This window comes from Adelges cooleyi, unplaced genomic scaffold (genome assembly GCF_023614345.1).
Source record: "Adelges cooleyi isolate 19-005CV unplaced genomic scaffold, UGA_ACOO_1.1 ACOO_flye_CR_arks_rails_tigmint_CR_PRNA_574, whole genome shotgun sequence".
Lineage (NCBI taxonomy): Eukaryota > Metazoa > Arthropoda > Insecta > Hemiptera > Adelgidae > Adelges > Adelges cooleyi.
In genome coordinates this window covers 9,459,363-9,484,834 of record NW_026096268.1, presented here as the reverse complement: position 1 = coordinate 9,484,834, position 25,472 = coordinate 9,459,363, and the positions used below count along the sequence as shown (strand labels likewise).

At 29.7% G+C, this 25,472-nt stretch overlaps 1 protein-coding gene, 1 long non-coding RNA gene and 1 pseudogene across 9 annotated transcripts; 1 reads left to right on the top strand and 2 right to left on the bottom strand.

The window, feature by feature from the left end:
• Positions 1-490: 490 nt before the first annotated feature.
• On the bottom strand, positions 491-5,874 carry LOC126842966 (alpha-tocopherol transfer protein-like). Of its 8 annotated transcripts, XM_050580228.1 has the most exons (12): positions 5,672-5,874; positions 4,793-5,114; positions 4,167-4,290; positions 3,893-4,096; positions 3,457-3,802; positions 2,847-2,999; positions 2,233-2,403; positions 2,013-2,169; positions 1,537-1,792; positions 998-1,111; positions 810-924; positions 491-743 (listed from the first exon to the last, which is right to left on the bottom strand). In XM_050580228.1, exons 5-12 carry the CDS (start codon positions 3,515-3,517, stop codon positions 583-585), a joined length of 1,188 nt encoding a protein of 395 aa, XP_050436185.1. In that variant the 5' UTR covers positions 3,518-3,802; positions 3,893-4,096; positions 4,167-4,290; positions 4,793-5,114; positions 5,672-5,874; the 3' UTR covers positions 491-582. The 8 variants fall into 8 exon arrangements, with proteins under 8 accessions (XP_050436185.1, XP_050436186.1, XP_050436182.1 ...); XM_050580229.1 differs by lacking the exon at positions 3,893-4,096; XM_050580225.1 differs by lacking the exons at positions 3,457-3,802; positions 3,893-4,096 and adding an exon at positions 4,638-4,762 and having other exon boundaries at positions 4,864-5,114.
• A 9,576-nt stretch (positions 5,875-15,450) lies between these two features.
• LOC126843154 (uncharacterized) lies at positions 15,451-18,492 on the bottom strand (annotated as a pseudogene).
• Positions 18,493-20,725: 2,233 nt separating this feature from the next.
• Positions 20,726-25,099, top strand: LOC126843654 (uncharacterized). Its single transcript, XR_007686458.1, has 3 exons — positions 20,726-20,814; positions 24,710-24,863; positions 25,035-25,099. It is a non-coding gene; the product is annotated as an uncharacterized LOC126843654 (long non-coding RNA).
• Positions 25,100-25,472: the final 373 nt, after the last annotated feature.

Sequence of the window (25,472 nt, the reverse complement as noted above, 5' to 3'; positions counted from 1 at the left end):
GAATAAAATATAAAAATAAATAGGTACATATCAAAACTTGCAATAACAATATTCACTCAATTGATCTATTTTCAGTATTGTTATTCGAATACGCCATCTGTTTTAATATAATATATATTACACATGTTTTTGTTGAGCATGCAACATTCCATACGAATTTATTTTGTTTAACTGTTTGATTTAGTTTGCTTGAAAGTATAATATAGCTAGGTATATATAACGTAAATGTTACCAAGTTAATTCAGGGTCAGAGAGCTAAGGAGCTTTAAAACCTTTTGGCATAGAAAAATCAAAAAAATTATGTCACAGAGACAAAAGAAATGGAAGAGGACAAAGGTGGTGGCTGCATATTGAATGAAACCTGGGACTTGGCAAATTGAAAGTTTATACATTAAGTGCATAAATTGTTAATACTATAAAAACACACACAAGACACTTTGAAATTTAAAGCAATTATAACGTCTCTAAAAATAACTCTTTGTAAAAATCATTTAAGCATTTAAGAAATTTTCTATATAATTATATTTTTTTCAAATATTAGTACAAACGAGTTTATGACGAACAAATGCGTTTAAAGATCAATTATCGTTTATTTTTCTGTTTGCCCGTTTGTTTATCGTCTTTATTGGCCAACTTGCTTTTCGGATTGATCGACTGTGATGCGCGGTCGAGGAGAATTTGATATTTTTCTTGTCTATACAAATACCATGCATTGACTTTGAGCATTGCATTATAGGTGTTTTCTACAAAGCGAAAAGAATACATTTTTTTTTTTTTTTACAATACAAAGTTGACTTTGATTTTCATACGTGATTGTTCTGCCTGACTTGCCCATTTTCCGTTGATTTCTAACGGCATGTATTGCCAAATAGGTTTCATCTCGTCTTTTAACGAAAGTTCTTTGGCCTTGGTATAGAAATGTATCTATACGTACAACACACAATGCAGAAAACTACTTAGCACAGCATCGGAGCAGTGAACCAGAATAATGTCTTACCTTGTCTATAATAGTGTCCTTCAGTTTTGTCCAGAGTAACAATTGCAAGAAATATTTAAAACCGTTATTGATATTAATCACGTTTATCGCTTTTAAACGTACTGGTAATCCCCCCTGAAAATTATAAGCAAAATGTCAATTCTATATTATATATCTATAAACTGTGAAATTGTTTTTTTCTAAATTGATATGTTTTGTATGACCACCAGAATGGTCACACAAAAGAAAAAAATGTCTTTAGCATTGAGCGGTTGTAAAATCTTAAAATCATAGCCATATAACTAGATTGCCAACTAGTGGTACGAATGGAAGCCGACGTCCTCCATTTTTGTGGGATTCATGTACTGTACACACTGTACAATAATATACAACTAAACTAAAAATTGTTAGAAGCATTTTTTCATATGATAAGGTTTTAATTCCCACAAGGAGGGCGGAAAATGGAAACTTTAATTATCCCTATTATGTCTGTGCTTAAAATAGTAGACACTGTTGCGTCACATTAAAACCACTCTAGCCACCCCTTGTACTATACGCACTTGTACGAATTTCAAAATTTTGAACAGCATTAATAATGGGATTTTTCGAACGTGCGCCATAGTTGCACCTTGCGCGTCCAGATAAACAGAAATGCCTTTGAACGTTCCTTTTGTTTTCAACAAGTACTCGATCAACATGAAGAAATACCGGATAGTATTCACATAATCGAAATCGTCGAGGCCGAGTTTAAGGAAAGCCACATAAATATGGCATTCGTTGTCCGGTCCATACTCAATCGGAAGTATTGAAAAACATCTGGAAACAAAAAAATAGTTGTAAAATTTGTTATCAAAACCAGACACGAATGCGTGTTAAGAACTCCACACAGATAATATTCAATTGAATAAATAATCACAGCCACATACATTTATTATGATTGGGAACAAGAATAAAGTCATAGATCTCACAGATATCTTTTAATCATGCTTTAAGTCGTTACAGTCTGTTCAATCGATGCGCTCGTTTGTCTACTTACAATGCTTCGGGTACACGTTTCATTTGTTCGGAGTTCAAATCTATTTTTTGAAAAAGAACAGGTAATTCCATTCGATATTGGTAGCTGGTCGCCAGCATCTTGTAGGCTCTTTCCGGTCTGTATTCAGAACTGTGCAGAAATATGATGATTTCTTTGCCTGTATTTAAAACATAATCAACATATCGCTGTGGTGTAATTTATCATTAATTAGTGGGCTTACGTGTAATTTGCAAGCCTGCCAGTAGGGGATTTTTTTTAACATTTTTCTCGATTTCATCTATTGATGACAGAAAGATAGAAGATATTTCTTCTTTCGTTAATTCTGGATTTTTTTTCAGAGCTTCTTTTTCAAAGGTATCTAGCGCACTAGTCGTGCTGGTCGATGCAACATCTAAAACCAAATTAAGTGTTATCATATTGTATTTTCTAATCGTTTATAATAATACTGTATTATCACAAAAAAACTATAAGAATGGCTTATGGCTAAGCGTATTTACTCATATGTTATTGGAGTTTGCGGTGGTGCGTATGATCACACCTTCGTAGAAAATCACTATCAATCCAATAATTAAGGAACCATTTAAAAAAACCATTCAGAATGGAAATATCTTTATTATAAAAAAACAGGAGGTAACCTACTTAGCACAACTGCATGCAATAGAAATTTTGCATATCAATTAATTTACCGGTTAATTTGTATGAGAATAAGCCATTTTAGTTTATTTGAGATCACAAAGCCAGACAAAATTTCGACTATATAGGATGGTGCAATTTCAGTTCAGTAAAGATATTCGAGTTCATTGGCTACATTACTATGTTATTTAGTAAGCTTACCTGTAACTTGCAAGCCTGCCAGTTCTGGGTTTTGTTTAACTTTTTCCTCGACATCATCGATATCTCCTTTTTTTAATTCTGAATTATCATCTTGTTCTTTATTTTCAAAAATATCTAGTGTATTAGACGTGGAGGTGTGCATGCATGCAACATCTAAAAACAAATCAAATATTATCATGTTGTATTTTCTAATCGTTACAAAAAAGTATCAAAAGGGTATTGAGTCCGATTGAGGGCATTCCACTTAATGGAGAGCAGAGAAACCACGTCTGCGTGCAAACAAATTTTTGTCCAGTATGTTTTACTCAGATACGTTTAAAATTAAATTCAAGCATAAGAAATTCTTTTGTTTTTATTAAACAGGCAATGCGATTAGATATAGATGTTGGTTTGTTCACAAGCTTTAAGTTGTGCAAGAAAACTATCAATGAACAAATTGAATTTCTATATAATATATACATACAATATACAATTTATACATATAATATATTTATTATTCAATTTAATACTTTATTTGTAAATATATAATATTTTTTAATTTATGTTTAAAATGAAAACAAATAAATCTAAATGGAGTTATAACTGCAACGGATGACACAATACTAGTTACCGGTAAACACCGCAAACAGGAGCCAAATATTTGTAGCTGAAAAAAAAAACTGCACTTTCATTGTCCAGTTGATGTGAAGTACACTTAAAATGGAGTTTCAAAAAGACAAAAACAAATTCGAAACCTGTGACCAAGAGAAACGCACTAAACAACAACACCAAAAATTGTAGTTTAATTATTTACAAATCGATTTGTTTTTCCACTGGTTTATAGAGTTTACTTAGGATATTCGCACACTTTGACCCGTTTTTCTAATATTCTATCAAAAAAATAACTTAACATTTTGTGTTAGGCTTACAGCGGTGTGTGTTCAGGTGTTACCTAAATCGTTGTTTTTTTTGTGTGCCTGTAAGTAAAAAAGTTATTTTTTTTTTTAATCTGGGTCGATTCACTCGAGTAAAACCTCTATATACGAAATTGAATGCCAATGGTATACTTATAAAAGTAGAAAAACATCAACACGAAAAATCTTAGTAATAATGTTATGATTTTGTTAGAAATGTCTAAAAGGATGTTATGATCTTCTAGATTTCCTCCTCTGACAAATCTCCAAGTCTTTGTGCAATGTGTTGACAAATGTTAGTAGTTTGGCGTTGTCGTTCGTGCCATGGGCTGTATCTTTTTCCGAAATCATGTCAGACTTATTTTGTAAAGTAAACACTTTTGAGATTTTGGGACAAGTAGGTGAAAAGAGGTTAGGTGACGCTTACCTGCCGGTATTGACGTAGGTGTAACTGCCATAGGCCACGTTAACAAAATCCCGGTCAATATCCTGTTTGAGTTGTTGACATCCGTACAAGTGCCAATACCGTTCATTGACTATAGTAATCCCACCTGAAATGTATAAGCAAAACGTCGATAAGCTACATATTGTAAAATAGTTTTTCCATCGAGGAAAATACATTGCATCATGAATATGTCTTATAATATGGCACTCGGAGGCTGGAAGACGAATATAAGACACGTTCGAGTCAAAAATTACCTATTAAACTTAAAACTTAACTTTCCTATGGCTTCAAGCATGTTTACAAGTCAGGATGAGTAAGGAAAGTGGATCAGCCGATATGGGATCAGGCGTGGGGTTTCCTACCCTATCCTACCATTTTCCTTTTAGTCTACTCCTACTCTTATCTCTTATCACATATTAAGTTCTATTAAATTTAGTTTCCTTAAGCTCCTACAGATTCGGTTATGCTGTTTAAAACTTGTCTAATCGACTTTGAATCGCCAAAAAACGCCTTTGGCATGTTCCACAGCTGATCCAAATGGCTTTGGGCAATAGCTCTTCTGTTCGAATAGCGATTATCTAAAATTTTTAATGCACGTTCGTAATTACTTTCACTTAACATTAGGTTGGTAATTAGCTTTAATGGCTCCCTTTCTAATTTTGCTTTTAGATAAACAAACTTGACTATCGGCTGGTAACTTGTTTGATTGTTGACAAGTCCGTCAAACAAATTTCTGAAACCGGAGTAATCTTGTAAGTGCCGTCTGAAGCTATGGTATTTTGTGGTGCAGGTAGGAAATTATCTGAGTATATTTCAATGTGTGTTAAATGTTAATCACTTATGCCGTCTTTTGTGCACTGATTTGGTGTGTTGCACGGCTATAGAAAGATAAACGATGGCCGCAAAATATTGATCAATAACAACACGGCACTAAAACAAACACACGTATAGAAATAATAATTATCGCTTGATGTCCGCACAGTAATATTATCAAGAGATAAACAATTTTAATGACCAATTAAACGGCACTTATAGACGGTTATACATGACAGGCAAAATGAATAAAACTACTAAGACTCAAGGGGTCAAAGTCCAAATCCACGTTTGGTAAACAACGAAACGTTATCTTAGTGTATGTAAATTATACTTTTAAATAAAAATGATTGAAATTCAACATAAACATATAAAAAAACAAACACTCGTGTACTATAATGTGATGTTTAAATATTTCAATTTTTTTTTCTGTGGACGGTACTCAATCACTTAGGATGTGCAGATCCTAGGCTCTAAGGACCAATAATGTTTTAACAAATACAACACGGAATTTAAATTATATAAAAACTACTACTGAGAAAAAAAAATAACTATATACAATAAGATCTCACCCACTGGCCAGCTCGCTACAGTTTACAGCTAATAGGTTTATCACTTAACAACTAACGTAGTATATTATAATACAAGCATGCAAATCGAATAGGTATATTTACAATGGTACAAGTCCAGGTGCGATCGGTCGGTCGGTCGGTAGGTATCGAAGATTGTCTGTACAAGTTGAAACGGTCGAATATGTGTGAACTTAAAGGTAAACAAACGGTGCAGTTCAAGAAAACCAAAAAATAACAAAACCGGTGAAGTGTCAGTAAAATGCAGTTACGGTACGGTAGCGCGGTAGCAGCAGTAGTAGTAGTGATAATAGTATAATTAAAACGGTTGGCATGTATCGGCGGTGGTGTGGGGAACGGCAGTCGAGATAAAGCTTAAACATAGTATATCTTATCACTCATCTCTATAAAGAGGCGGGGAGACCCAGCCATAAGAATATGTCATGTCGAAAAAAAAAATACCAAATACCTAGTTATATCATGTAGAATATACTTATATATATATATAATTATAAATATAAATATATTAATACATAAAATATAATACTAGGCTATTAGAATTCTAAATATTATAAATGGATCATTAGATACCCGGTTACAGACACTTTTAAAATTGTCCTCAAATATAACCACCGTGTAATTTAAATTAAAAAAATTGTAAAAAAAAAATTCAATGACATAATATATTTTGTTACTTTGAAAAATATCTATTCATTGTAACGTGAGGGGTTAGTTAAACAAATTTACTTGTCCAGTTTTGTTTAAAATGTACTTTAATTACTAGTTTATTTCCCAATAGGCTTATACATATATTTTTTTAACCATACTTCATGGTTTAAATTGTTACAAGTCGTTACATTTTATTCAATCAATGCGTTCGTTTGTCTACTAACTATGTTTTTGGATACAACTTAAAAGTTAGTGTTATTATCATAGCATTACACAATTTTACTCAATGAGTCGTATATTATTGTCTAAACACACAATCCGTTGTTTTTCAGTTGATCGTGCAACATTCTGTACAAAAATAACAATAATATTTGCATTAATTCAGCTGAGGTGTGTGTTTAGGTGTCTTGTACCTACGCTTGAAGGTTAAAAGGCCGTGTTACCAATAACAGCTCTATTACACACCAAGACCCGTTTTTGTGGAATAAAAATTTTAATGTATGACTATAACAACTTAAATGAGTAACCTCGGATAGTCTGTACAGGGTGATTCGCTAAGGATTAGGGATTCATTAAAATGGACAGGACGCCAGGAGAGAGTGCCGGGCATTGGTTTTAGAGAGATATAATATAGAGAGGGTTATAACAACTGTAAAAACACAAGTTACCGGTAAACACTGCAAACAGCGGAACCAAATATTTGTTGCTGACAAAATAAACTGCACTTTTATTGTTGAGTTAATATGAAATACACTATTATAATTATTTTTACTAAAAATAATTATTTAAAAAAAGCTTTTTACCGCAACATTATTTTTGAATAAAAATCATACCTTAAAAATTTAACCTGTTATGACTAGTCGTATATTATTTTTTAATTATCGACTCTGTTTCGAAGGTCATAAATAGGTTTTTTCTTATATAAAACGGACTATGCATGCAGGTATTATTTGGAGGTTCAGCAATTTGTATGACACTAGTCATTGAAATTTGTGCAATTAAAGGTATCGCCCGATGTCTTAAGCAATCTGGAAAATCTTTAGTTTCATTGTATAAATTTTGCCAATTTCATGGAGGTTCAAGAGATGTTTAAGTATACTTAAGTAAACAAAAAAAAAGTCAGTACTACAGATTTCCGATTGACTCCCAGCCCAATAACATATGTCCATGTTAATAACGTTGTTTTATTTTTTACAATAACAATTATATTGTTTACACATCAGAGAACAGCTGGTAATGGAATTCCAGAGGTCTTCCTTTTTCCTAATGGCGACCATTGAACAATCTATGGATTCCTAGAGCTCGGGCGGTGCCCGATTGAAAAGCACCCTGGGAATTAAATCACAATATTAAAAAAAAAAAGTCTGATTTTTTACTTGTGATTTGTACTCACATTAAAACGCCTCTTGAAACACAAACTCTCGGTCGGTGCCTTGGCGAAAACTTTTACTGCTTGGTAAAGGCCTCCGCCAATGAGTCCCAAGATGAATATGAAATCCGACGGTATTTTATTTTGTAAATCAGTTTCTAAAGGCAAATTTTTTTTAAATAAAAACCTAAATTTATAATGTACCAAAAAAAAAAAATGGTAAGAGACATTAATGTTGCGTTCTGCATTTTTTTTTTTTTTACAAATAAATAATAATACAAGGTGAGATGAAGTATGTAAGATGTTAAACGTAATGCGAACCATAATACATTATTATAATCTCAGAACATGTTAGACCAATAGTTGATTTTTTTTTCAAAATCTTGTTAATAATTATAACGCATAAATCGACATAAACTTTATAATATCACGTTGACCTAACCTAGTAATTTTTAATCACAACTTTCGACATTTCAACACTAAAAGTTTTTCAAACTTGTTACTGAAGCGAATCTTTTTGGGCATGCCTTAGACGTGCTTTGGAGTGACACAGATTATAATACAGAAAATTATTTATCTCTAGCGGATATTGCTTTTTATAAACGAAGGTAATTATAAAATATATTACCTTTATCTTGTAATATTCAACGACTTAAGTAATGCAGGATGACACATAATATAATCTAAGGGTATTAGTGAGTTAGTTTTAGAAGTAACATTTATTATTAAAAACATTTGTGATAACTAGATCAAGTTGTGACCCTGAGTGATTGTGTATTCATATAAGTTGCATATGATTTCAATATCATAGCCCGGCTAGAATATTTGCAAGCGGGAATTGTTATTTTTTAAATAATTGAAATGTGACACATCATTTTGTGTTAGAATTTTATTCTCAATTCAGTGGTGTTCTTAGTATTATTTTATATTAAATTATGTGTAATACCATATGTTGGTTTTAGTCACATGCCGGCCACTCATTGGCCATTCGGTGGCCACCCTGTGGACGTATGTGTGGCCAGATACCAAAAAATCATGTAACATATTAATTTAACAAGATTTTTTCGTAAGATCATTTTTTAATGAGATACGAGTTCTATTTTAAATAATTTTAAAATTAAAAAAAAGTGAATACCATTTATTGTACCCATAGAGCATCCTAAATGTCTCATTTAAAGCTCGGTAGAACTTTCCGTGACACCCTGTATATAAATCTGTAAACCGCAAATACTATCATGTCTATGTTACTTATTATATTTTATATTATGCAAAATGTAGTTTTATCTCCATAAATAAAGAAATATTATTATCATTATTATGTAGTCTAGTTATTGTAACCGGCCCTGTTTTTTTTTTCCAATAACAATTATATTTTTTAACACATAATATCAATTACATTCGTACAAAAAGATAATTTTACAAAAAAGATAATACACAAAAATAATACAAAGATAATATACACAATAAATGGTAAATGGATAAGAAGAACAAGTTACATGCATACACAAAGAAATTTGAATTACAAATTTTTTTTGTATAATTGCACTATTTTAGAATTCAACCTGTAAAGTTGTAGGACTATTAATACACGTTAATGATTAATTATGTCAAACCTGCATACGAAAGGGACTTCGTTCCAAACGCGTGTCCCGCGACACGAACCAGTTTTTTTTTTATGTAACAGTGACGAATATAGTACTTATGACATATTACTGACATATTATGACTATTATTATGACTATTACACAGTAAAACAAAATTTTCTTTTACTCGTTTACTAGTTTTTTAAATTCAAATGTTACAATTTCTATTGAAATCTCCAAAAGCCGCGAACAAAAATTAACCTATTTTGGTTGTGGTGGAATACATTTATTTGTGTTTTTGCTGGGTTGGGTTTTAGTGAGTTCTGTGATTAGAATTTGTCCAATTTCTCCAGCGCATGTGTGAGTGTCTGTTCCACTTCACTGAAAGTTTTCCCCTGCGCAGTTATCGCTAAATCGTCGGCATAAAGGAAACGACGAGTAGTTCCCATAATGGCCTGGTCATTTGTATAGACATTAAAGAGTATTGGTTCGATGACACTACCTCGCAGGAGGCCATTTTTTAAATTTCTCCATCGGCCTTTTTCGGTTTTGTAGTCAAACATGGAATCTTCTGTTGCGACTCATCGACTCAATTACTTTCGTTAAAAATATCATTTACACAGTGACATTTTTTTTGCTGTATCGAGAAACCGTAATATTTTAATACATGAAATGTATTAAAAAAAAACATTTTTGGGTTTTTAAAAAGCTCGGAATTTTAACAGCTGATTAAAAGCTATCCGAATAGAATAAATAATAATAATGGCTTTTTAAATAATTGTTTATTTTTAGGTATTGTTGTTACCTATTATTTATAACAGTATTTAGTTTTTCGTTATTCGTCATCAAGTCTCAAGAACATATTTGATTTTGAGGAAATATGATGTCAAATAAATTGTTTGCGGTCGGCGGATTCGTTGCGGGTTACGGATTTGCAGCCCTGGTTGACTATTGCTACTCTCGGTGGTCACTTTCCGTACGTATGAATTTAAAAAATATTTCATTGTCATACTTAGGGAAACGGTCGCACACACAACTCCGCTTGTCCAGGGCCAGCTGACAATCTTTACGTGTTTAGGTAAGCGTCCATATGTCCGTACCGGACGGATCGTATCAATCGGATGTACAATTTTTCCAGTATTGGCTATAGCACACTAAAATCCATAAAACGCAACTGAAAACTACACATTTAAACTCCTTGTTGTTTATTAATAATAATAACTCTTATCTATTTGTTTGAACACCGCGTTCGTCAAGAACTAATTGAACTTCTTCAATAGATTTAGGGAGTGGATGTCATTATAGGCTGGCTTACCTGTCAATCTGTTTTTACATACTACCATGATCTTATAAACTTGCAGTAAAATATTTTTAAAAAACAATTTGATTTGTACAATTATAATAGAGTAATTAAAATAGTATATTATTACACATTAAGTTTACACTAATTATTTAATTTTTTATATATTTCAGACTGCAGAGGTCGCTTTGCCGTTAACGCCGGAAATGGAATTGGAGGGGTAAGTCTTTTTAGACATTTTGTCAGCGGTTTCATAATTCATAATAAATTCATTATTGACAAACAATGTTCAAAACTTATGAAAGATTTTTCATTGAATTTCATTTGGTGGGTTACTGGATATAAATATAGTTGGGCAACAAAATTTGATATAATCATCTACAAAAGTACCATCACGTCGTATTTAATCTATAATATTCGATGGGGTGACAGGGGTGCAATTTGACTTAAAAATTAATTAATGATAAACAATGTTCAAAATCAACAAAAGCTTCAAAAATGTTCGTTTGTAAAAAAATTTCAAATTTATTTTTATATTTACAGAAAATGTACATTTAAATACAATATATTAAGTATAAAGAACCAATGAGGGGAAACTGTTAGTCACATGACTACTTTCCCTCAATTTGAATACATTTGGAAAATATACTTTTCAAAATAAGAAAATAAAATATGTTAGAACATAAGTACTTTCTAACCTTATATGGCTCGAATACAGTTCTAAATGAAATTAGTATTAACTATTTGGTTTTGCATGCTTATCTATTTTATAATAACCTGTGTTTGTACATCTTTTTAATGTTTTGAAATTTGCAAATTTAAAGGATTAAAAACGTATTTAGTGAAGAGAAGTTTAATGTAATAACCAAATTTCAACAATGTGACGAAGAAATGGGGCTTTTAGCAGGAACAGAAAATAGCGCACGAAAAAGGGACAGAGCTAAAATATTGAGAATGTTGATGTCCAGATATCAATCCTTAAAAGAATGTATTGAAAGTTTGGAAAGTGGTCCTGAGGTAAGTACGGTCCTGTGTGCCGGCTACATTTACGCTCGGTTCCCTTGGCACGGTCCGTTTTGTCGGCCATTCGACGCACCTGTTTTTTTGGGCGAGAGGCGTCCAGCCGACACATAATTGATTTGCAGTCGTTTTTTTTTAACCGCGGCAGATTGCGTGTCACTGTCGGTCAAAAATATGGTCTAACCAAGGGCAGTGTTGGGAAAAGATAACTATAAAGTTATCTAGATAAGATAACGGACAATTGATTAATATATCATCTAGATAAGATGTTGAATTATTCATTTAACATTAATCTAGCTAAAAGATAAAAGATAAATAAAATTTTATCTAGATGAAAAATAGATAAATTAAATTTTAACCTTCATAAAATATGTTATACGGAAATGTACGAGTGAACCTTTTATATAAATACTTATATACTTTTGTGATATATACATAGTAGAGACTTAAATATTAAAATTTGATAACTGCTACAAATGAATTACTTTTAAAACCGCAAACAAATATTACACTTAACATATTTTTCCAAAGTTTATATAATAGTATATCTATCTAACACAAATAATAAAAATAATTTGACAGTTAACAGTAATTTTTGATCCGTCAACCGACAGTATTTTGTAATATATGCCATCCAGTAGATAATTTTGATTTTTATCGATCGCATTTGTAGACTCTGCTGGTTGTGACTCAGCAGGATTGTTAATTTGGTATTGATCACCCTTGTGCCTTCTTGTGATTTTTTTTGGTTTATTTAAAATTTTTGAAAGCATACGAAAAGCTTTAGTTACTGAAAATTGTATACCCAACTTGTCTGCGATATTTTCTACTATTTCAATACTCTATTCAGAATAAGAGCGGTCCGGGTTGCACATTTTATGTACCATGATCTTATAAACTTGCAGTAAAATATTTCAAAAAAAAATTTGATTTGTACAATTATAATAGAGTAATTAAAATAGTATATTATTACACATTAAGTTTACATTAATAATTTAATTTTTTATATATTTCAGACTGCAGAGGACGCTTTGCCGTTAACGCCGGAAATGGAATTGGAGGGGTAAGTCTTTTTAGACATTTTGTCAGCGGTTTCATAATTCATAATAAATTCATTATTGACAAACAATGTTCAAAACCTATGAAAGATTTTTTATTGAATTTCATTTGGTGGGTTACTGGATATAAATATAGTCGGGCAACTAAATTTGTTATAATCATCTACAAAAGCACCGTCACGTCGTATTTAATCTATAATATTCGATGGGGTAACAGGGGTGCAATTTGACAATGTTCAAAATCCACAAAAGCTTCAAAAATGTTCGTTTGTAAAAAAATTATCAAATAAATTTTTATATTTACAAAAAATGTACATTTAAATATATTCTATTAAATATACAGAACCAATGAGGGGGAACTGTTAGTCACATGACTACTACCCCCTCATTTTGAATACATTTGGAAAATATACTTTTCAATATAAAAAAATAAAATGTGTTAGAACATATACTCTATTCAGAATAAGAACAGGCTTCGGCGGCCGACTTGTGCGCATGAGCGTGGCTTCACTACGAGCACTACGGCAACACTGCCGCCGGGGGGGCTACAGACGAAATGTAAAATTGGCGAAAATTGGCCGGCCGCCGAAGCCTGTTCTTATTCTGAATAGAGTATAAGTACTTACTAACCTTATATGGCTCGAATACAGTCATAAATGAGATTAGCATTAACTATTATTTGTGCATCATTTTAATGTTATAAAAATTTGTAAATTTACAGATTAAAAAAAGAAATCATAGAAAAAAAGAGAAATTTAGAAAGGGCAATCAGAGCGGACAGACGTCAATTACGTGGCACCCATGGCGTGAATAGAAAAATGATAAATAGGAGTATTGCAAAAAATATCGTTATCAAATCATTTTTGGTTCATCTTAAAGATCGTATCCAGGTAAGTACGGCCCTGTATGCCGGCTATATTTACGCTCGGTTCGCTTGGCACGGTCTCAACTATTACATTTAGTATTATGTATAACAAATTAGAGGTGTACGCTGCTGGGCATATTCAAAATATAAATAAAAAAATGTATTACCTACATGTGAATACCATACAATTTTAGAGTAACATCATTAAAATAAATTTATATTGTTTTTTTTCTCACTAAAGGTTCATTACAAATTTGATGAAGTTCCACTTTTGAAATTAAATGCAACCTACGGTGTTTCATTAATTCTAGTAACAAGTGAATTCATTCATTTTTGTTAACGCTTACCCAACCAATGATAAAATCAAATATCTAATATATAAATTTTTTATTTAAGTATACAACCTTCATTAAAATAATTAAGTATTTTTACTTGTAAATAGAATAATATACCTTTTCTTCAGAGTCAACTACTAAATCGTCACTTCCCTATGAACTCGACAACGTCATTAAACTGCATTTCATATAGTTTTCCTAATGCAATATTCGAGTTCACAATTGTGCTATAGAAATGCCTTTGTATTATTTGTTGATTATTTTAAAAACTGAAGGGGCTGCGGGGAAAACAGATCAATGTCAATTTTTTTTGAAAATAAGATTTTGGTATCAAACTATTTGTATTGACGTATTGTACTTTTATGCGCTCGAACCAAGAAAAAAAAACAAATTAATCGAGAGTAACGACTGCCGGAAATTTAGGCATACAGGCAAAATGTATTACGTTTTGAAGTTAAAAACATGATTTTCTCAGAATAAACAAAAATTGACATTGATCTTTTTTCCCCGCAGCCATTTAACTGTTTCAGCTCTAGATCAAACCTGATAACTCACGTCAATTTTTTTAAAAATTTACCACCAATTAAACTATAAATCTTTTCGTCTGATAGAAACTTAGAAGTCTGCATAAAACCAACACAATTATTATGATTTATATTTATATATTATTATTTACAGAGAGTCTATCCCCCTCTTAACATTTGTGTCTCAGATCTTACACCCTAGAGTTCCTGGAAACTATAATAAATATGAGCCTGATTTTAAAAAAATTAATTTTCAGAAACGAAATTTTTATATCGGAGAGCCAGGAGTATTCGACTGTTAGGCCCATTTACAGTCATAAGTAAGTATATAATTTTTTTTCATATTTTAAAAATATTAAAACTAATTTTATTTTGATACGTTTTTGAATAAGGATTTCATTCTAACAATAATAATACTTTTACAAATAAATCTGTCAATAAATTGACATGGTAGAAATTTTTTAAAAACCGATTTATTCTTAGTTATTGCCTAAATAAAACTCCTTAAAATCAGCCCTCTTAAGAGGATTCTTAATATTTCTTAGTTTTACAGACTATTTAATATTAATTTCTAACTCTTTCGGCTAACTTCGTCATTACATATTTGTATACTGTAAATAATTCTTCGTCAATCGGAGTCACTCAATTGCTGTTTCACGGGCCTAGCCAGGTCATGTGTCGTTCGGCCTGGTCGCTTGTTTTCTACAGAGGGTCAAATGAATTCCGACAAGAGGCAAGACAAGATTCTTTCTACTTTCCGCAATACAATTATTCACAAATTTAGTATTAAGCTTATGGTTAACTTATTCAAGGTTTGTTATCTATTTTTTTTATCAACATAATGGTGCTATAATTTCCTTTAACCCCTTAAATATTCTTATCAATGGTTACAGAGCTGATCATTTTGGACGTATACAAATATTCCAGAAAAAAAAATAACAAGAATGTATGTATCCAAAATGTTGAAATATAGAAAATGTAACGACAGAATGAAAAAATCTAGAAGAGTATTGTTCTAGAAATTAATACATAGAAAATATATTTATATCGCCATCTGGTGGTGCGATAATATCATAGATAATAAAGACATGATTTACACTACAGAATATTATCTTATTAGTTGATTAAAGAATACAAATTGTTTGAATTTCGAGTTTCATTTTAACAATTTTTTGTTAATTTTAGTCTCAAACTATTGTGAAAACTTTCCACATTGTTATTAGTGCGCCTTGATAGTCCATGGACACAAAAAACGTGAACACCAACTTGTCCTATCCAATAACTGTAAGATAAATGATTTAGGCTTAGAGAATAATTGTCTATTATATAATACTTAGTAGTAAGTACAGTTAGCCATTCATTATAGAGTTTGGTTACAATGGCTTTGCGCGGGTGGGTGTGGAAGGCACAAATGTGTAAGGTAAGTGTCCTAGTTGCTACACCAACTACCAAGAATGTTCAAGTTTTTCTACAGAGTTTTGGAAATTTAAAAAAAGTTGTCCTGGAACATTCCTGAAGTAATTTATACTACTTACTCCCTAATATACACCCACTCTTCAAAACTTTAAATATATAAGACAAATGTAGGTATAAACAACAAGTATTGTAATTTGTAATGGAATAAATAAATGAAGCATCAAATAAAGTGATAACAAGATTAAATAAAAAGCAGAGTTGTCTTTCCCTGAATTAAATACAACTGTATTGGAAATATGAAAATTTAGTTTAACTTTATAATATTTGTATTTAAAGGTTCTTTTTTATAAATGAATAAACTTGAATCAATAGCTACAATTGTATCTTGAACCCTCGAACGTTATATTTATCCTTTGGATATATGGTACACAAGTTACAACCTTAAGAACCAGATCATTGAATTAACTATTTGTACTTGAAAATTATATATTAAAATCAATCGACAATGGTATACATTGTAGCCTTCAACAACTAGCAAACTCAGTTAGCTATGATCAAATTTAAAAAATTGGCATATTGCTTAGGCCCAGGCGAAGCCGGAGAACTCATCTGGTTTATATAAACAAAAGATGACAGTGTACTAAAACTAAATACTCATTACTACAGCAATTTACTGTAATATGGGGAGAGTCGACCAGTTTCAGCAAGTCGTATGTCCAAACGAACAAAGTTTTTGGAAATAATAAAAAAACCGATTAATTTATAATTTATGTAGGTATTAAATTTGGTTTTCAGTAATAGTAGATTACCTAGACAGAGAATAATTGAAAAAATGTAATAAATACCTAATGATGAATTTACCCTCTTTGCAAATTATATAATTAATATTAAGTACCATGGTGAAATTAGGAAAAACTGTACACCATTCTTTAAAATATAATTCATCAATGGTCTAGTAATAAGGATAAGTTAATATTTTAACATAAAAAAATATTAGTTATTAAGTAACAATTTTCTTTCCAAAAAATTAAATTGACTAAACAGTCATAGGAACTTGATGATTAATGGCAAATAATCAAATGACTTCATACGCTCTCTCTATAACAGCATCAGGTAGTAATGGCAAAGCAAACAACATTCTCAAAGCTTTTAATGCTTGACCATTAGTATTTATTATATGGAGAAATCTTTTTTTTTTTTCATATTTTTCCATACCGCCTGTAAAAATAGAAAATAGTAATTACTTCAATCACACTATTACTATCTACTTATCTATTATTACTGTTGCTATTATTTATATTTTATTTTATTGTTATATTTAAAACAGATCGAGGTCTAATTACAATCATACACCTATTAGGTACTTATAAAATAAACAATAAGCAAATTTTGTATTTAATAATATGGAATCTGTTAATAATGAAGGATGTTCTCCAAGATAATATAGTATTACCTTTACCGAAACAGAATTTAGCTTTGTGATAATACAAAATGATTAACTCTGCCAAACATCTTTGCAAAATCAGTGTATATGACATCATGAAAGAAGCTATGAATATTGTGGGAAAGAGTGAGCAGGTTAATATTTGTTGAGTGATTTTCACGGAAACAATGTTTGATATAGACTAATATATTTTTTAAAATACGGGGTTATTTTCTTAGACGGCAAATCTTTAAAAGTTTTCAGTAAAATTTGAATAATAAAAATCGGGACAATAATCACATCAGTTAAACAGTTTCATTTAAATATAAAATGTTCACGGAATAACATCATGATATTTATCTATACTACAGCATATTATTTTTTGAAGTCAGGGGATATGAAGTGAAATAATTCTGCAAATATAGCATGCAAAATCAATTAGCTAATTCTACACTATGACTAGTAAAAGTGTAGAATTATATGAAATAATAAATTAAAACTGATAAATATATTTTTAGCCAACCTAATCAAAGAGAATGGCTCTACCGACATTCGTATAGAGATGATCAAGATGTAAAAAATACTTATTTATTAAATAACCTACTTGATTGTGGTGGAACCAGCAACCAGCAACTCTTGTTTGGGGAAATAATGATAATAATGTATCTCGAAGGGCTGTCTCAAAATCTGTTATTATAACAGATGGGTTTAAATTTGGGACAATATTTGTTTTCACAAAATTTAAAACACTAATGTAGGCATTCCTTGATTTTGATTCCATTAAACAATATACAACAGGTATGGACTAAACAAATATATACATAAAATTACAATTAAACACAACATAAAAAATATTTAAGATACCAGGAATCTTATGTGTATGAGTGGCTAAACAATTTGTTTTCTATATAAGTTATTAACCAAAAAAATAGTTGTCATAGGTACTTTCTATTTCTGCATTTAGAAATTGTATTCATTTTTATTTTCGTATAAATATATATATATTCTTTTCTTAACTAATAATTATACGTAATCCACAAAAAAATATAAACGTGTGAAATATTAAAACAACTTACATGGTTTTGAATCATACAGCGAATAGTTAATAATTGTTTACCCGTGTTTGGGGGTTCAATTTTGAATGTAGCATCAATGTGTATTGCTTCAACATTCGCTACTAATTGAATTAAACCAATGCAAGCAAACATTAGACTTTGGTGACCGTCAATACATAGCACACAGCCCTTGAATATGCTTTCATTACAGCATGAATATCGTGGAAGTGTTCCATTTTCAAAAAGAACTGCCAGTTCAGTACAAGAAGTTGGTAAATTCGGAAGAGAGTGCTTTCTCGCTATACGCATTATAGATTCAGCTGTTGCCCAAGAATAGAGACTGCTAGCTACTAGCTTCAGGATTCCTTTAAAAATTAAAAATTGTATATAAGTTTTACAAATGTATGAAAATAAACCAAGTAGACAATATCGATTAAGATACATTTCTGATTCTTGATCATATATTAATTTTAATTTACCATTTTCTTTACTGTCTCGCGTTTTTAGAATCAATCTAAAAGATTTAATTGACATCTCATTATTGTCTCTCATTTCATGTCCATTATGGGGTTTGATGATAATTAATGTCCCATCAGTCAATTTTTTTTAATGAACCCTTGCAGAAGTTGAGCCCTTGTTTGGCACATTGATAGTAACTACAAATAAACGATTAATTGTGTAGGTACAAATATTTAATATTGTATTACTATTTTACAATAATCTACAGGGTGAAACTGGCCCTTAAGTAATCCAAGAGCAGTGTGTTTTACTATTGTCCCTGTGAATTTCAATTAGGTACTTACGTAACGCCTTTTTTCTTCCCCAGATTGTCATAAATGAAACCTCCATGTTCCATTATATAGAACTGTAATATAATTATAAGGTTGAAAGAAAGCGTCCAGCTGATGGTCGTATGATTTAAAATATACAATTTAAATATAAAAATAATGTACAAACGTATACCTATAATTAAAAATGTATAATCAACTCTTATTAAAAATTGCAAAGTTTCTACAATAAAATATAAAAATATATATAAAATAAAATTGTATGATACACTATGTCAATATGGTTAAATAGTATGCGGAGGGTGTGCAGATAACGCTCTAAGACCTCTCGAAGTACAACAAAACTTTGTTGTTTGACTATGTATGAATAAAAAACACATGCAAAGCACCACTATTTTAAATTATAAAGAATTTTATAATATTATTAATATCTTGTAAGGATAATTTTTTTTTTTTTTAAAAAGGTGCCCGGTAAACTAGATTTATACCAAAATGTAAAACAGCTACATTATCTGCATTAAAAATAAACGTAACTACACAATACAGCAACTTTTAATTGCATATTTGCCTTTTAATTTTTTTTTTATATAAACTGAGAATAATTAAATCTTAAGACTAACACTGTACAAAATTCAAAATTTATTTTAACTTTTGGGTGTGTTAAAGTTTCCCAAGCAACCCCTAGTTACACCCATGGAGACGGGGATCAATTGTATATGTTTTTTTTAATTATTCCTTTAGACATTTTACATGTTACATTTTATCAAATTATTACAACAAAAAAATATTATGTTAGATGTGACATCTTCAAAATTATTAAAAATAATAACGAATATGTATTGGTCGGTACTTAATAATAATTTTCAAGATTTGGACCCTGGCATCTTTTTCCCTGACTCACATTGGCTAGGTACCGAATAATATAATAAGGTCTAAATCTTTCCCATGCATTTTCTATTTAATTAATTGCTCCTTTACAAAATTATTCAATGTATTTACCCGTATTACATTATTCTTGTAATCGTTTGTATCACTCTACGGTTGGTTTTTTTTTCTAAAAAACCAATTTAACGGCACAAGCAACTCAGGTTTCTGTGATTATAAATACTGTCAAGAGTTTGATGGATAAATTATAATTATTGTGGTCTCGCGGTATAAAATGCTTGTAGTATTTGACTTCTGAACAAGCGGTGAATTGTAAGCCCACATGGTATTTTCATTTTGAAGATCTAACACGTTTTTAGGGACGGATAGTCTTATATAATATGCTTTTGATTAACTATCATAAAGACTAGTGGAAAACCTAAGAGTACTAAAAATATTGGATTTTCCACCAATTAAAAAAAAACTATTCCAGACATAAAAACACTAAATTAACCTCTTTTTTTATCTTAGTATAGCCCAGACTGAGAGGGGGCAACAAATGGCTAACTTAAGATTTAATTTTGTATAAGCTCCGCTTAGAAAATAATTTAAATATTGTATTTAAATTTATCTTTGACAAAACTTAATATGTAAAAATCCGTTGTGATCATTCGGTTATTTTAGTTAATTAAGAACATAATATATATTTTCATAGTATTTACACTATGGACTTGTTGATTAATCTAAAATAATGTTCTGGTGTTAATAATTATTAATTAATAATTAATTATTTTACAATTATCTACTGAGATGCATGAAACAGTGACTCTCTGACGCTAACGCTCTCGGCCATTAAATTTGCAATCTGTATTTTCAGTTCAGTTTAAATATATGTGCCAGTGTGTTATTGTAATATAAAAAAACTATGGATAGTGATGCCGAGTGACAGTGATTTGAAACACATACAGGTCGACAAAACGTAAGTAACATAATAATATTTTTATAGAAGTGTATTGTGCACGGCACACGGTTTGACAAGTGTGCGAACTTGTGGCACTATTTACTATCGGCTCTCTACTGTGGGCACTTATAGGGTCCGAGTTTATTTTGTTTTCCGAGCGAGGCACGCGCGGTTCTTACAAGGACCTCTCCTTACAAAAAATGTATCTACCATTTGGTATAATAAAATAATAGTACAAATATTAAGTTTAATTTTAAATAGGAATTCAAAAAAGTAAACATTAAGAGTTTATTACATTTTATTTTATTAGCAGAAATAATAAAAAACTCTAAACGTATTTTATTGTACAGACTATAATTATTCAACCTTAAAAATAGTTGGTATACTTAAAAATAAAGAGGAAAAAACGTTTAAAATATCAACACATAAAACTGTGGACATAATATCATTAACCATATCCAAAAAATAAATTCATTATATTGTTTCACTTAAAGTTATAACAGTTTAAAATTTAGGAAGAGAAGGGAAGTGCGGGTAGGATGTTAATTTAATTCTTACAAATGTTTCGTTATAATACTGATCAAACATTTATGGGGTTAGTAGCAATAATATATTTATGAAATTAATTCACATTTTTATTGAATGTAACATCATTTATCGTTGAGCCTCTGACCCAATTTTCAATAACAATTGCTTCATAGCCTATGGGTCATTTGGATATGATTGGAGGTTTTCTTTTCATATATTTTCTCAGATATCGAGTTGCTTTTTAAAACGATCAGTTTTTTGTTATTTGTCTTTATATGTTTTAATAAACAAGCGTGCAAAGTAGAACCCTACCTTACATAAATAACAGCGAATTTTTGTTCTGTATTTGTTCAGATTTCGACTTAATATTATAGTTTTTTTCGTAAACAAGTTGGTTTTAAAAGTATTTTGCTATGTTATTTGGGTACTTCAATGTTTGAACTTATTTATTTTCTTGCATTGTAGAATCATGTATCATAGTAAAATACTCAAAGTACCAAAAAAAAAAGCTAAAATATCACAGCACCCAATTATATTATAAAAATAATTATAATTTAGGTTTTCAACATTATTCGTTGTCGATATACGCAGGAATTACAATCTAATTCGAAATGTATATCATTATATAACTATTCAAATATTCAAATCTTTAAAAATAATATATATATATATATAATTATTGAAACATCAAGATTCTACTGTGTAAAAAATAAAATAGGCCAAAAATGTACTACAAAAACAACTGCAAAACAAAATATGTTAAGAAAAACAACTCGTTTTCGATAAATAAAATAAAAAATAATAAAACCATACAAATTGTTTTTGTAAAATACGAAGATTCTTATAATATTCAAAGTTTATGATATCTATAGGAATTTACCAATTGTTTACATTACAACAGTCGCTGTGAAAAACAACATGGTTTTGATGAAAAAAAACAATAATACAATACTGGATTACAATTTACACGATAAATGATTTTACAAAAACTCCATGTAATAAGTTATAATTATAAAACATTTCCAATTTAGGAAAATGCAATACATTAACCGTATGTAAATTTTACAAAATGGGTACTCGCCGCCACAGTTATTATACATTCATAACATTCTACGTTGCTTTAAACAAGCACAAGCAAACTCAAAACATAATTAGTTTCAAAAAAGTAGCTCGTATTTTCAGTTGTTTACATTGCCTCAATCGGAGCAGATAACAATTTAATTTTAATTAAATAAAACTACAATACAACTATACAGATTCTTTTGTAAAAATTGACAATTCCAATTATTTAAAACATAAAAGATAATAATACAAACCAATTAAACAAATGCTCTAATTAATGTACTTCTGTACTTTGTACGTTGAATGTAAAAGACGTTATATTTAAAATTTACAATAACAATTAAGTGAAATACAAAATATAAAAAATATTTTGTTTTATCGTTTGTGTACCTAAATGTTTATACCATTTATATTCTCGCATTTTAGAACCTTGATGTTACCCTGATAAATTTTTAAATTTGCATTTCATTTTTATTATAAATAACGAACATAATACTACCACTTTTTCTTAAACATCTTGAAATAATAAACGAAAAATTACAAATAAATTCTATAATGATTAAGGAAATATGTGTTTCCTCAAACAGCGATTTAAATTTATAGGGCGCTCGTGTGGTTTATGATAATATAGTCTTCTTGTAGAAAGACATCAGCTTATAAGTCACTCTTTGTCAATATCGGCGTAATTAATAATTATACCTTTTGACACGTTTCTAAAATAGGTATTGCACAAAGTGACAAGCTATAGTGTGTCTGAATGCTTTATATGTATGTCAAGCCATGGATGACGCTAATATATACAATTTTAGTATTATATTAAAACCCATTAATAATTGTATTTTTAAACTATTCTATACAACTATTATTAATAGTATTTTCCCGAAAATTTAAAAAGTGTCATAGTAATTCATTTAAATTATTTAATTTTAGTTATTTTAAAGAAATATCAGTTTTTGTCGGTGTAAAAACGATACGTTAATATATGCTCAATAAAAAAATCGGAATAACCTAACCGAGATAACGCGATTTAGCTTGTAATTTAATATCATAAATTATGATAAACAAACAGTCCACCGGGCATCGGAGACCGTATAAAAAAGATTGAACTGTATAGGATCTCTGATCGATTATACTTGGTCGAATCGATGCCGTGCTGGCTTTTTAGGTTCTATTTCGTTGGAAATTATATTATAAAAATAATTATAATTTAGGTTTTGTACATTATTGGATATCGATAAAAATAGAAATTACAATTTAATTTGAAATGTATACCATTATATAACTATTCGAATATTCAAATCTTTAAAAATAATATATATATATATATAATTATTGAAACATTAATATGTACTACAAAAACAACTGCAAAACAAAATATGTTAAGAAAAACAACTCGTTTTTGATAAAAAAAAAAAAAACAAAAATACAATATTGGATTACTATATATGTACATACAATAAATTATTTTACAAAAACTTCGTATAAAAAGTTATAATTATAAAACTCTTACAATTTAGAAAAATGAAAACCCTGATGTTACAATAATTAAAAATAGGGTTTTAAATACTTATTATAAATAACGAACATAATACTACCGATTTTTCTTAAACATCTTGAAAAAACAATCAAAAAATTACAAATAAAATCTTTACTGATTTAGGAAATATATATTTCCAGTGACTGAAGATTAGTAGTACCCGGTTATTATATTGTGTGTTATAGTCTGTAGGAGGAAAGTGCAGTATTTTTTTTATCCGCGCGCATTTCCCACCGCACTTCCCCTCCCATCCGAACTTTTAAACTCTTAAAAGTTAAAAAATAGTCGCAGTATTTTTGTCCATAAAAGCCATAAAACAATTAATCCAAAATATCCCAGCTGTATTTTAAAATCAATTATAATTTATATTTTGCCCATTATTGGATAGTGATAGAGATGAGATACAAGTGATGGAGATTGTTTGATTATCAATAATTATTAATTTAAACATTTTTATGATTTGTAAATCACTTTCTAAAGCCAACATTTTTAAAAATAAAAAACTACATTTATAATGGTCATATGAAAAAAAAGTTATTAGAGTCATTACTGTTGCGTTCTGCTTATTTTTTTTCACATATAATACAACGTGTGATGGGCTATGTAAGATTTTATATGTAAGGCGAACTAAAATATAATAATGTAGTCTCAAAAGATTTTAGTCTAATAGTAGAATTTTTTTTAACAAATCTTGTTAATTGTTATAACGCTTAAATCGACATAGATTTTAAGGTATTACGTTGTAACCTTAGACATTTTTAATGGCAGGCTTCGACATTTTTTCAGCTTATAAAATCCGTTTTCGATGGATTATTAGATAGATTCGATTTTTTTACTGCTACGAAAATTCATGTGAATGAAATGAAAATGATTTGGCATGACAACGGTGAAACTATGAGAGCTAATTTTTCACCCGATGAATTGGCACGAATGAATCAAGGTAATCATGAAATATATTAACTCTATCGTGTAATAATAGTTTTCTTTGGTTTCGAGGCACCAAGTTTTGTTACAGTTGGTTTCTGGACAACTCTGCAACTACTTTTTACACTCTATAACAATATAATATGTAGGTATATTATAATTATTGTTCTTTTTTGTATCGTTTTAGAAGGCATAGATTTAAAACAATTTGAGAAAATCACCAAGAAAATTTGCAAAGACAATGACCAAGACTTTATACAATTTTTGAATGAACTGTTTTTGATTGTAAAAGAAATTGTTTTTTTGTTTTTGAAATAAAAACTATATTATATGAATTATGTAGTCTAGTTATTGTATCCGGTCCTTATTAATCTAATTATAAATCTAATTATTAAGAAAATGTTACGAACTGAGTAAGGATTTGTAATAATAATTTTAGGTTTTTTTGTTTTTTAAATAGTGTACCGAAATGTAACGAAAAGATTTTTAAACATTAACAGATTTTATAAACATTCTAAGATGCTGGCTTTTTAAATTAATAATTAATGATATTCGTACAATTCCCATCACTTGTATAGTTATATCCACTAACGGACAAAATATAAATTATAATTGATTTTAAAAT

Coding starts and splice junctions, on each gene's coding strand:
- LOC126842966 (XM_050580221.1), bottom strand. CDS start 4,272: ATGAACGGTATTGGCACTTGTACGGATGTCAACAACTCAAACAGGATA. Junction 3,000..4,166: donor ACCTACGTCAATACCGGCAG/GTAAGCGTCACC, acceptor ATTTGTTTTTAG/ATGTTGCATGCATGCACACC. Junction 1,112..1,536: donor AAATTTTGAAATTCGTACAA/GTGCGTATAGTA, acceptor TATAATTTTCAG/GGGGGATTACCAGTACGTTT.